This window comes from Oreochromis aureus, linkage group 3 (genome assembly GCF_013358895.1).
Source record: "Oreochromis aureus strain Israel breed Guangdong linkage group 3, ZZ_aureus, whole genome shotgun sequence".
Lineage (NCBI taxonomy): Eukaryota > Metazoa > Chordata > Actinopteri > Cichliformes > Cichlidae > Oreochromis > Oreochromis aureus.
Window position 1 is genome coordinate 28,316,906 of NC_052944.1, and position 14,187 is coordinate 28,331,092.

At 41.7% G+C, this 14,187-nt stretch overlaps 1 protein-coding gene and 1 non-coding gene across 2 annotated transcripts; one reads left to right on the top strand and one right to left on the bottom strand.

The window, feature by feature from the left end:
- The first annotated feature begins 1,304 nt into the window (after positions 1–1,304).
- On the top strand, positions 1,305–6,565 carry b4gat1 (beta-1,4-glucuronyltransferase 1). Its single transcript, XM_031732312.2, has 2 exons — positions 1,305–3,039; positions 4,221–6,565. The coding sequence occupies exons 1-2, from the start codon at positions 1,936–1,938 to the stop codon at positions 4,410–4,412; spliced, it is 1,296 nt and encodes a 431-aa protein (XP_031588172.1). The 5' UTR covers positions 1,305–1,935; the 3' UTR covers positions 4,413–6,565.
- Positions 1,324–1,405, bottom strand: trnas-gcu. The gene has a single exon. It is a non-coding gene; the product is annotated as a tRNA-Ser (tRNA).
- Positions 6,566–14,187: the final 7,622 nt, after the last annotated feature.

Sequence of the window (14,187 nt, forward strand, 5' to 3'; positions counted from 1 at the left end):
TGTCCTCAGTTCATCTCATCACTTCCATGAGGAGTGGAGCCAACAAGAGTTTTAAACAAGATGAGACAAGGTTCAACAAAAGTGCATCATAAATTATTCTCATATACAAACGGTGAAGAAAAAAAGGACTAGTTTAAAGAGTCCCTCTCATAACATGGTTTGTATATTCGCTTGTATGTGCAGCACCTGCTTTCAAAGGATAAACCTCTATCAATAATTATAGCTCTGTCAAATCATGACGTTCAGAAACTGAGGTATCCTGCATGGTGATCTAAGACTGATTTCAAGATGGGGAAAGTCTTTTGTATTGAGTTTTTATAAAAAGACCTCTGGGGGTTTTCTGGGATAGTGAAAAGTTTGCCACTCACCAAAGGTTTTGGACACAGTGAAAGGAAGATAACTTTGTTTACTCAAACACAGAAAACACCTAAAATGTATCAATAGGAAAATACACGTCAGTTAAAGTAAGATATAATACCTTTACTATACATGTGCTCACTTTCATTCTAAAACAAAAAAAGAGCAAAACCACAGGTCAGCCAACAGATTTTGGTGCCCAAGTTTTGGATTGCTCCTAGTTTGTCTGCAAGGCAATTATAAATAACAAAAATTTAAACTTAGTGTGGGGAACTGAAAGGGCTTTAACTGAAACACCACACTTCAAAGAAAAATGGAAAGGATGTTGATTGTTTACAAAACTAAACCAAAAAATACACAATAAATGTCTTTAGTTGTAATTTTTGTAAGTTTAGTTAAATTTGTCAAACACAAAAATACACTGGAGCTTATGTTTAGTTGAGACGAGTATGTGGTAGAGAGCCGTGTGCTTTTGAACTTATTATCTTACCTATGACAAATAACCACCAAAAACAAAACCAACAACATAATAACTAGAATGAACCACACCAAAAACTCTTAGGCAAAAACATAAACCTTAAAATATCAGATTAACTCGTGAAACTAAAGTAAACTGAGACAGGGGAAAAGAAAAGCTAACAAAAACAATAAAAATGCGAGCTGATATTTTCTCTGGACGTCTGTGTGCACTGCCATCTCTGCACCATCTCTCACATCTATATTTATCTCTTTCTATGTGTGTATATATATAGCTACACTTTATAGTATTCATTCTGGGTTTTATATGGGATTGAGGCAGATTGATTGAAGCTCCTTCATTTGTAATTTAAATCTCTTGGTCCGTTTGGACTAATGTGAGCAAGCGATACTGGGCAATTGAGAGTTCAGATTATTTATAAATATATGGCGTTACGTAAGTGACAAAACACGTGATTCAGGATTAAGAGGGAAAAAGTGAAAAGCTACCGACGAGGATGGGATTCGAACCCACGCGTGCAGAGCACAATGGATTAGCAGTCCATCGCCTTAACCACTCGGCCACCTCGTCTGAATGTCTCTTTCGCAACAGCAAATTGTATTCAAGGGCAACATAGAAGAACAGTATCCATATTTATTTGGCTTATTTCTAAAGACTTCGTTCTCACGTAACGGCACCGTATTTAGAACATCCTCTAGTTCACACAGTGGCCTTTAGGACAAATTAAAAACAAGCGCAAACACTTCTCCCGGAGTGAATTCAGCGGCGCCTTTACTTTCGTCATTACGGTTATAACACATCGGTGTGCGCCGCTGTCGCAGCAGCAGCAGACTGCTGACAACTGTGCTGTGCTTTGATGGAGATCACAGAAACTGGATGGTCGCTTTATTTGTTCTTTTCTGAGTCGTGTGGAAATCTAGGTCAGCGCTGCCACTAACCGGGAAAACATGCGATCGAGTATTCGTTACATTTCCAGCCGAGGAGGCTGCAGTTAGCACCGAGGCAGCAGTGTCGGTGACGCTAGCTGGGACAGAAATAGAGCAGTAAGAGGCATCCAGTTGTGGTTTTCGGACCTCTTTGTGTCCTGCAGCCTGTCTGGGATGCATCTCTCCAAGAAATGTTCCGCCTTCAAAGTAGTGCTGAGCGCCCTGCTGATAGTGGCGCTGCTGCAGCTCATCTACCTGTCCTTCCTGTCCAAGTTTCACGGTAAGCAGCAGCGGTACCGATACTCGGAGCTCTTCGGAGGCTCCGGGGCCAAGAAAAATGCCCACCCGGAGAAAAACTCGCGGAAGGAGCGCCTGAGGTACTCGCTGTCCACCGGCGGGATCTTTGACAACAGCGGGCAGTACCGAGTGTACAAGAACTTGATCAAAAGTGACTTCACCACGAATGAGAAGCCGGGATCTGACCCCAGCTCCAACATCCTGGCTCTAGCTACACACACCACTATCAACAACCTGCACTACCTGGAGTCCTTGCTGGAGAGGTGGCAGAACCCCATCTCTGTGGCCATATTCGCTCACGGCCAAGATGTGAAGTTTGCCACAGCTCTGGTGTACGCTCTCAGCTTCTTCTGCCCTCACATCCAAGCCCTGGTGGACTTCCACTTGGTTTGCCTCTCTGGAGAGATGGCCAGCTTCCCGGAGCAGGACCGTGAGCATTTTGCAGGTCTTGAGGACTGTGCCTCAGTGTTCTCCAGACTGGAGACTCACGGGGAGAAGTACAAGAACTATGCCATGAGCGGAAACATCTCCTACCCCAACAACCTTCTTCGTAACATCGCCAGAGGAGGCACGGAGTCCTCCTACATCTTGGTCATTGACATGGACATGATGCCAAGCGCCGACCTGCACGAGCAGTTCATGGCCATGATCGCCAAGCGTGAGCCAGCGAGTGACGAGGTCTTCGTCCTACCGGCTTTCGAGATCCGCCACGCTAGGAAGATGCCAGCCACCAAGGCAGAGCTGGTTCAGCTCTACCAGGTCGGTGAAGTCCGGCCCTTTTATGAAGAGCTGTGTCCTCGTTGTCAGGCCCCCACCAACTACTCACAGTGGGTAAACAGCCACGTCAGAGAGACGGGAACCCTGGAAGTTGCCTACACGCTCACCTGGGTGGACCCCTGGGAGCCCTTTTACATCGGGCACCGCTCTGTGCCTCTCTACGATGAGAACTTCAAGCAGTATGGCTTCAATCGTATCAGCCAGGTTGGTATGAGAAAGGTGGTCATGATTTCAAGAAGATCTGCCTGTTAGCTGAAGCCCATGAGGTGTTTAAATATAAAACCACAACCATCACTGAACATACAGGAGAGAGCTACCACACACTGTCAGCATCAGTATCGCTCTTAGACTAAAACCTGGAAAACCTGAAAAACATATATCACATCTGCATGTAGACTACGCCTGTGCTTGAATTTTGTTTTTTGGTACTCGCTGTTAAACTTCTGTTAAATGTCACTGAGGCTGCAGCTGAAAGCATAAAAACTGACACTGTTTTTTTTAAGATTATTTTAATCCTGTGTTTTAGCGATAGAGCTGTGATGTTTATAAGTCTGTCATCTCACACACTTATTATTTAAGTTGCCTCTCCTTCCTGTGTTCACATTTGCTAAACTTTATCAGTACAGCAGATCTTTTAGCATAATCCCCATATACACTGTAAAGAGGGCATGGAGCTGGACAAGAGATCACAAATGAAGTTTAATGAGTTACCGTAGTGGGAGAGGACGTGCCCCAGAGCAGGATGAAATCCCATAAAATATCTTTTTTTCATAATCCTGGACTTTTCAGACTAAAACTGGGTCAGCAGCTTTTTTGTGGAGTTTTAAGCTTCCTAAAACTTCTGAGAGACGTGGATGGTGGATGTAAATGCAGTAAGAGTTACATATTTTAAAACTAAAACACATGATTGTTTACTGAGGACGAGAATTCACAGGACGTCTGCCTCTGGTGCATCAGCTTTGACCTCTCACAGGTTCCTCAACTTTAGGAAAGTCTGATATTAAAGGAGTGAAGGCCCCTTCAAATTAAATTAATCTGATCGTTAGTCTGTTCGACACAGATCGTTTTTGGTGGTATCAACCCACCAAAACTTCTAAACCTTATGGCCTTCTTTTTCTAAGCTTCTCCTTTCCCCTGTGGAAATGTCTCCACACCTTCGTCGGTTCCATCACTCCACACAGCCTCTCCCTGACACCTCGTACCTGAAGAAGACGTTTCATCTCTCCTTCATCACGCCCGCTCTCTCACCTTTGTTCTCACGCCTTCTGCCCTCGATACCAAAACCGTCTCCTGTGTCATTATCTTCTCTCACCTCCCCCCGTTCGCTCTCATCACTTCCCACCTGCACGTCTGTCTTCTCATGCTGTTGTTTAATCTCCCTCCAGGCCTGTGAGCTCCACGTGGCCGGATACAGGTTCTCCGTGCTGAGCACTGCCTTTGTGGTGCACCGCGGCTTCAAGATCCAGGGGGAGTTCCACGCTAGGAAAGACGAGGAGAACAAACGCAACCGGGTTCTGTTTCGCAACTTCAAAGAGGGCCTGAAGACCAAATATCCGTCCTCCGCCCGGCGCTGCTGAAAAAAAGACGAGGACATCGGCCGTTGATGACGTCGCTGTCGAGCTGAAACGACGGACGCTTTCTTCTTGTATCCAGATTTAGCTTCCTGTAAGACTCTTTCTGCCCAACTTTCATAGTCAGCACATCAATTTCCTAGTTTCTCTCTGATTTTTCTTTTTTTTGTGATGGTGGCACAGTAGGCGTTTATTTCAAATTTTGTGAAAATGAGCATCAGGGAAATGCTGCCTGGGGATTTCTGAGTGTTCGCTTGGATGGGAGAAAAAGAAATGATCATTCAAGAGTGAGAAACAGGGCAGAAAATCTGGAGTTCACTGCGATTTCACTCAAATGCACATTCAGATAACATTTGGGGTCATTTTAAAGCACATAAGGAATGCATCCTATATTTAGAAATAATTTTACACTCGTCCAGATTGAAAAATGGAGCAGAGTCCTAGATTTCACTGCGAGTAACATGAAGTTTAACGTCTTACATTTCAGACATTGTGTTTAACGTTAACAGGCGTGGTGGTGTTTGACAGCAGCTGGCAGAAAAATGAATTGGCTGATACATCAGGGACCAACAGTAAGGACCAGCTGCTTAATGTGGAGCTCCTGACCAGCTTATTCTCCTGCAGACTGACTGAGCAGGTTCATTTTTAGGAAGGTGGTGGAGCATCACAAAGGTCTACTTGTCTACAAGGAGACATCAGCAGGAAGGCAGCGGTGTTGTTTTCTAGAGCGATGCTGAAGATGCTTTAATCAGGCTTTCTGTACAGAAACAAGTTCTCCATCTACATATATACAAACACCAACAGCCCTCTGACTGGAAGTGAAGCTAAAAATGCTACATTTTTTTCCTTTTGGGGATTTGAAGGGTTTGATTATTATATTTCCTCCAAGGGCAAAAACACTAGTTTAAAGATAAAGCTTCTTTCTGCTGCTCCTTGATTCTGACAAGGTCGTCACAGCAGACGAGTCTGCATCTTTTGATTTGACACAGATTTCTGTGGCTAAAAAAAACCTCCTCACACTATTTAACTTCACTTGTTTGGCCTGGTTTCAGACATTTATGTCAGCTATTCAAGAAAAAAAATGGTGAAGTAGTCTGATTGTTGCTCTGCAGACCTGCAATCATGGGAGTAAAGTGTGTTCTATAGTGCGCTCTGACCACAAGGTGGCAACAGTCGCTCGAGTGTTTGTTTTCAGCCTGTGGTAAAAACAGCAGAGCGCTCACACATCAGCGGCGCTGTTTGGTGCTCAGGACGTGAAGCAGCTCCGCAGCACGGCCGTTAGCACATTTGGCTGCGAGTGCTTATCGGACTGAAAGGGTTAATCTCATGAGAACAAAGCTCTGGGAGCCTGTGTACACAGATTATGTACAACACTAGATTTTTGCATACACTGTGGAGAACTGCTGTATTTATAACACTGGGGATCTGACACTGGCAGTCCTCTACATCTATCAACAGATTTTTGTTGTTGTTTTTACCTCTTCAGCTGGAGTGTGTGTTGGGAGCGGGCAGCTACAGGCACTAATGTAGCACACATATAAAGCATAATCAAAGTGTGAACCACAAACAGGAGCAGCCTGTGGTGTTAAAGGATTGCTTCTCTTGCTACTATTGGAGTAAAAGACAGCAAATGTTTGATCTTAGGCTTTATTCTGTAACTATGGTACATACATACAGTATTAACCTCGACTACCACTCTTCTTCTTTGTTTGTAGTGAATGCATATACACTTCAGATATGTTTGACTCACGTGTTTAAGTGTTTAATTTCAATTTAATTCTCGATTCGAGACGGACTGACGTGTTTTTTTTCTTCCTCACTCGTCATGTTTGTGATATATTTATTGTAAAAACTCTTCTTTGTTAACAGGAATAGTTTTTTATGACCTCGAGCAACAAAGAATAACCTGTAGCACGAAATTTAAATGGAACATTGTGATTTTTTTTAAACCACTATGAAATAATTTATTTAGCATTTTTGGAGCAGAATCAGTTTGAACACATTACCTTATGTGATTATGTGGTGCAGTGCTTTTCTCCTGGTGCAGTGTTTCTTCCTTATTTGGAAATTAATTGTTTTTGTATTTATTTATTTTTTTCTCTATGATGCCTGATTTGTATTGTTGGAATTTCTAATAAACCTGGATTATTTACATTTGACCCGTGACTGTGATTGACTCTTGCTCTAACTCAAGAATAGAGTAAGTTTGTGAAATCACACCTGGTTATATCACAAACTCAGAGTATATGAAAGAAAGAGCCAGCTGTGGCTCAGGTGGTAGAGCAGGTCGTCTTGTAGTCAGAAGGTCAGTGGCTTGATCCCTGGATCATCCAGCCCACATGGCTTGGGAAAGATACTGAGCCCTGAGCTGCCTCCAGTGCATCCACTGAGCCTGTGTGTTTGTTAGAAAGCACTTAATCCGCTGCATGAAGATGTCAAGTCAAGTGACTTTTATCATCATTTCAAACATGTACAGTGGTACAGTACAGAGTGAAACGAGACAACATTCCTGATCCTACATATGACAGACAAACACAGGACTATGTAAAGTGCAATGTGCAAAAAAACAAGACTAGACAGAACAGGACGATGCAGACACAAGACAGTGTAATGGAAGTGTGCAAAATACCTAATATTGTAATTTCTTTATTTTATATATAACCCTTAATCCTGTGCAGTCTATTTACCAACATTAGCAAACATACTACACGTAGAAACGTCAGAAATCCATTTTGGCCATTCAGTCAGTTTTCAATTCAACAAAAGTGGAGAGGTTTCTAAATATTGAAGGTTGTTGATTCATAAAGGGGAGAAATACAAATATAACATCTCCAAGAGGTATTTGGGAAAAATTGGGAAAGGATCTGTGCTAATGGCTCTAATTTATTGACACTTACGGGTAAGACTGATATCACTTAAAATATCACATTATTTCTATTGAACCTACAGCAGGCTCAGACTGGACTTCATTAAATCAAAGGAAATGTAACAGCATCCACATTGTGAACATGTTTAAAATTCAGCTGTACTGGACAAAAATAATGATTATTTAGATGTAACTGAGATGTAGTGAGGCCTGTGACAGACTGGCACCTGTCCACAGAGCACCCTGCCTCTCGCCTCTAACCCCTGTCTTAGCCCCCCACCACCCCCCGAGACCCTGACAATTTTTTAAATATTGTAAAGCATTCAGTCAAACTTTATCACGCACTGAAGGATTAGACAACAATCACAATAATGATTGGATATTAGACTCGTTTTTAAAAAAATGAAAGAATTCAGGAAATGCTCCTTTAATGAGTCGCTTTACAAATCAGGGAAAGTCACTGATACGAAATAATGTCATATAAGATGATTAATAATGTACAAAAATACTTCAAAATTAAACATGTATATATATTAGCATTTATGCATGAGTAAAGTGGGAGGATGAGGAAATGTATTTGTCTTTTATTTTATTAAACTGAAACGCTGGCATAAAAATGGGTCCAAATTCTTCTGTTATAAGACGAGTAAAGACTCCCTTGGGCTGAATTTTTAAAAATGCATTCATTCACCCTACAAAACTGTAAAATAAATAACTTTACTGTAGGTGTTTTTATACCACCAGTTTTTATAATTGTGTAAAAGTTTCAAATGAAAAGTAATTTTAAAACAAATTGCAAGTAAGAAAACAAACATCCTCAGTCATGCGAAGGTTCCTTGAGCACTTGGAAATGCTCAAATCCAATCAATTAACTTCACCAGAGGGATTTGCAATGACATCTAATGTCAACAGAGTTTCCAGAAGCATCATTTAAAAACAACTGCAACACTTCATGTCCAAGTAAAGCGTTTCAAACACAGCAGGCTTCGCCCGTCTGAACTCAGAGCGTGCGCGATGTTACGTAAAACCTTCATATGTGTCGAGGCGTGTCGCTCAAAGTGAGAAAACTACGAGTTATCAGAGGAGTATCATTCTCCAAAACACTTGACCTAGTTGACTCTAACCTGTGGTGTAACGGGGTTTAAGATGGGGAGGCTTTAAAGCCATCCCTGCACCAACAGCATGTGACGGGTGATTACAAGGTGAGCTGGGACAGCATCCAATTAAAAGTTCCTACTTAGTAATTAAGATCTCTGTTACAGTGGAGTTTAATGAGTTCTCTGTATGGCTTCTGTTTCATATGGACTGAATTCCCTCTGCAATGACACCCATGGCCAGTGAGGTTCCCAGGAGAGCCTTCATTGTATCCTGATAAATAAAAAAAAGAACGGTGATGAAGAAAATAAAACACGTCAGTATCATTGTGCTCAGCTGTAACGTCGCTCGAGCGTTGATGGTTTAACCGGCCATCTGTTGGTTGATAAAGTGGAGCACGTGTGACATTCAGCACTCGACAACTGTGCGAGGGGCCGTGGCATTTTGTGACTAAGCCTTCATTATTGGGTCCAGGCACACGAAGGCAAGTGGCACGCAACGCCATGCTATGACTTTAGATCAGCCTTCATTGGACGCACACTTGGTCATCACCAGCTTTATTAAGTTAGGCTTTGTTTTTGCCTTCTACTCACTTCATCCCAACCTCCGTTATTACTCACGTACAGCAGCGAGGCCTTAAAAAAATAGCAATAACCTTAGAGTTAGAGTACTCATGCTAGGTTATTCATTTGTTTTACATACATACTATATATATTTGGTATATGCTTAGTCATCTTTTTTAAATACAAAGACATCAAACTTTAAAACCCATGATGTACATTTTTTCTCCCCCTGCTCAGGGTGTTAATAACGTAGCAGAAGGTGCGGAAAGGTTAGGAGGGGGATGGTGGATCAGGAGAGGCAGGTTTGGTGAGGTAAAGTGGGGTTTATCTCAGCAGCTTTGGGGAGTGAAGGCTTATCTGGGTCAGAGAGCTTTATGACATAAGCAATTAGGGTTTCCTTCTCTTGTGGATGCTAGCAGGAGGGAGGCCTCCCGCTATCTAGATTAGCCATCCTACTCAAGCCAGGAGAGCTCGGCAGCTTCTGGACAGTGGAGGGAACCAGCTGGGGGGCGAGATGAGCAGGCGGCAGGGGGTTCCTCGATGGGGATGGGGGGGAGTGAGGGCAACAAGAGCGAGGGGTCAACAAACATATCTTGTAGACATGCAGGACAAGCAGCACGGGTCAGCGGAGGAGCAAGAGCAGAAAGACGGAGTCAGTGACCCAGACTGATGAGAGGAATTCACAGAATGAAATGTGGGGGGAATGAAGAGGGCGTTTGTTCACTGTAGCATGTTTAACAGGAGTGTGGAGAGAAAACGACCACAGAGGATGTTTATGGTTACTCAGCTTAATGTCATCGATTTCTTCTCATGAGCCACTTGACTCGAAGGACTTACAAGTGATTAGGACAATTGGTTTAGAGAAATGGTTTAAAAGGTCTCTATATGTGCTCAGCTCGTGACTCAAGGCATCTGACAACATGTGAAAATATGAATTATGGATTTTTTATTTTTACTCGAACTGCACATTTCTACCCCCCCAAAAAAAGTAAAAATGTGACTGTAACTCATCATTTCACATTAAGCTATTGCAGTGATGTGAAGCAAAAGCAGCCATGCAAGCTGAATGCTGTTATAAGAATCACATTTTATGTGTTGTAAACAATACTTATGACGATTTGTTAATCTCTGATGTCAGATAACCATTGAAAAAAAAATTCGTGTTAATCCCAACCTGACCAAAAACACATAATTTTACATAACAGCGTAACAGAAATGGTTACATATGAGCTGTTCGAGACATTAAATGTTGGCTGTACTCACACGATGAATGATTTTAATGATTGATTATTTAATGTTTTGTTATCAGAAAAAAAAGGTTAAATATTTAAACTGGTCTGATCTCTGCTCTTTTTTTTCCTCCTGAATCTTTAAGAGTTGAAGTTTATGGTTTACAAATAACAAAAGCTTTCATTATTATATTAAATCATTTTATTATTATCATTATCATGGACTAGATTAGAATTATTTTCTCTGTAAATACCACAAACTAATCAGTAATAACTTTTATGACCTTGTCTGATGGCTTGAAATTTCTTTCTCTAACACAGAGTCAAACATCTTTGAAAAAAGGCCACATGATCTTTACACATAACTAAATAACAGAAAAAGGAGCAAACGCTCACTTTTATCAGGGACCACAGTATCTCCCATTTCAAAAAATTACTTGGATGTTTCCGACTGGTCAGAATTTTCTCCCATTAATTTTCTGCTAGCCAACTTGTTTTAGATCTATTACAGTGGTGCTTTGTTATATTTCCATATATTTTTCTTCCAAGGACACAGATTTTCTTAACAATAATTCTCGAAGATTTCTGGAGGTCTGTCAACTGCTTTTTTACTCAGTTTCAATCCTTGTACCTGTCCATTTTCAAAGGAATGGTTTTATCTTTGTTAAGCCACTGACATTGCACTTGATCCAAATTCTTTAGTTGAATCTGTGAAAAATAGCAAAGGTGACACAGTTTGACAGACATAAAATCAAGGTGATTCCCACAGAGCTATTAGCTGAAAACCTGGCATATCTCAGCATGATGTGCAGGGTCAGGATATCTACAACAGATGAATAGTAGCTGAGAGTCATACTCTTAAGAAACAGGAAACAATCCTGACACAAGGTGAGAGAGACATTTGGTCCTTCAGTTGATCCATCTACTGTTCACTGAAGCCTCATCAGAAATGGTCACAGTGGAAGGGCGGGTGTGAAGAGGCCATGCTTACAGAATGGAAGGTATGTCAGGTATGCTGAGATTTGGCAAATCACACAAGAACTGACAAGAAAATCAATGGAACAGGTCTGATGGAGTCATGAATCAAAATGTGAAATGCTCAGGCCAAATCATCATCAATATGGCAGCAGCTTCATATTTCAGCATGATGACGATCCCACACATTGGATTGGCCTTCAACATTATTGAAGCAGTGTGAGATCATCTTGACAGAGAACAGAACATCAGGCAGAAACATCAAAAGAAGAGCTTTAAATGACCTTCAAGAAGCCTGGAGAACTATTCCTGAAGACTACTTAAAGAAACGAGAAGAGAGCTGCCTCGAAAGTTCAGACTGTGCTGAATAATAAAGGTGGGGGCTTGTTAGGTTAGTACAAGTTCTATCTATCTATCTATCTATCTATCTATCTATCTATCTATCTATCTATCTATCTATCTATCTATCTATCGATCGATCGCAGCCTCCACCCTTCTCCTTTTCATTCTTGTAATGGTGCCTGTTAATAAGATTCAGGTCTCAATCACAAACACAAAGACACTCTTGTTTTGATCAACAATCCCAACAACAGATTGTAACCACACGCTGAGCATGTCTATCTCTGTGATGCATGCATCCGTTTCACTTAAACAAGCGAAGGCTTAGCTGCCATCCGCGCCAGCTTTGGGAGAAGTTTACCTGTCTACTTACCGAAGAAAGCCTCTCAGGCAAAGGGCACACATATCACTCTACCTCTAAACCTGGTGTTCCTGGACGCCCCGGCTGCCTGCATTTTAAATGCATCCCACTAAAGCCAGACTATCCAGGCTGGAGGACAGAAGTAATGAGACGTGACACTGCCCAAGGGAAGGAAAAGGAGGCCTAACAGATATAGGTAATCCTTCTCACCAAGCTAACGCCTCTTAGCCTCTCGCCCCTGCTGTCACATGAACCCAGCAGGAAAAGATCCAGGAGCCATACGCATATAGACAAATGCAGACACACTAGCAGCATAATCATTAGAAGCTGTCAGCTTTGTATTCATACGTGTTGTTTGAAGAGCATACACTGTTCAGCCACAGCACTAAAACCTCTGACAGGTAAAATTAACATCGATCATCTCATTACGATGCAGCGTTCAGCAGGGAAACCTCATTTTGCTCTTACTTTGACACTCACCACCAACTTACACATTGTTTAACCAGCCGCTTAAGCTAGCCCCCCACAACACGCACCACCAAACCGCCAAAACTGCTAAAGAACAGCTTGAGGAGGCCGACCCCAGAGGCCTGGACATGTTAGAGGTAGCTTCTAAGCACAAAACAAGGCAGGTGGTTTCAAAAAAAGGGAAACATATGGTCTGCATCAGCCACGCACACTCACACACACTTACAATAGCTTCTGCATCGATCGATGTGCTAATGCAAGGCTCATTTATCACCATAACTCACTAACAGATGTTGGGCGCTATGATACCATTACCCCAATGTTTGCACAACACAACCCGGGTGTATGACAACAATGTCTCAGAGATGACCTGACTGATATTATCTGCATCGATAGAGAAGGTGATGGATTGTTGTGTACTTGTAAAAGGTTTATGAAGTGTAGCACTGATGGCTGAGTAGAAGCACTTCTGCTGAGCAGTTACAGACGTTAATATACTCGATGTAGCGGTTGTGGAACAGGAGATTAGGTCGGATTTATTTTACAGATTAAACTTTAGTTGAACTGTCAGCCACTGTATCAAAGGATCACACAACATGGCTTTAATGGAAATCAATATAAGCCACGAGTGAGCGCGACTATTTGTTTTCACTATTTCTTTCTTTGTTGTGTATTTTAGTGCGCTCATGAGGTCAGAGGTTGTGTCGAATGTTTGGAGGTGCAACAAAACCTTCGTTTGACCAAAACTGCTGCATTTATTCCAGTAACACAGACTAAAAAAGGACTATGATACTGATATAAATACAGCTTTCACATACTTACTGTTTGCTGGAGCTGAACTTTAAAGATAGTTTTGGTTTTGGTTGAAAAATGCAGCATAGTGCCCTCAGACCCTGTGCTCTGTACGATTTATTTAAATACACCTAATAAATGATCAATAAACTAGTAATTAGGTCATATTATTCCAGCTTTTGATACGGCTAATTAATTGCTATAATAGCAAAACTCAATAATCCACACAAACAATTAAAAAATCTAAATGAGATTTGAGAACATTATTTATCATTACAGCTTAGTACAGCATGAAGAGGGCTGAAGGCCCTGAAGGCTGAATGACCACAGGCATGTGGCTCCTCGTTAATGCATCATGTCAGTGTGTAAGTGTCAACATCAGCTCCGATCGCAGAAAGATAACTGAAATTTTATTCAAATTTTGCAAACAAGTTAACTCTCCACTCAGTTTATTAGGTACATGGTGCTAGTACTGGTTTTCCTTCAGAACTGCTTTAATTCTTCATGGCTTAGATTCAACAAGTTGCTAAAAATATTCCTGACGTGACAGCATCACACAGTTGCAGCAGATTTGTCGGCTGCACATCCATCATGAGAATCTCCCGTTCCACCACATCATAAAGGTGCTCTGTTGGACTGTGTTCATGCTGCTAATGCCAAACTCTGACCTACCATCTGAATTTTGCAGCAGAAATCAAAACTCATCAGACCAGGCAACAATTTTACATCTAATTTGAGCGGCTTCCAGTGTGGTCTTCTGCTGCTGTAGCCCTTCTGCTTCGAGGTTCAATGAGTTCTACATTCAGAGATGCTTTTTTTTTTACATATACCTTGTGTAACCGGTGTGTTCGTGCAGTGTGTCTGACAATGAAAGGTAAAAAGAAAGTTAATAACTTGCCCGCTCCAGCTCCTCTCCCACAGGGGAATTGTAGAAAAGGGCGCAGTATTTAATTTTACATTAAACATAAAGTAGAAAACTTACATGCAACATATTTAACACAGATCGGGGAAAAAAAACCCCAGGGTGGATAAAGATATAATTAGTGTTGGAAAAGAAATGACACGAGCTTTCCTACAGAGGAATTGTCGAAAA

Coding starts and splice junctions, on each gene's coding strand:
- b4gat1 (XM_031732312.2), top strand. CDS start 1,936: ATGCATCTCTCCAAGAAATGTTCCGCCTTCAAAGTAGTGCTGAGCGCC. Junction 3,040..4,220: donor GCTTCAATCGTATCAGCCAG/GTTGGTATGAGA, acceptor ATCTCCCTCCAG/GCCTGTGAGCTCCACGTGGC.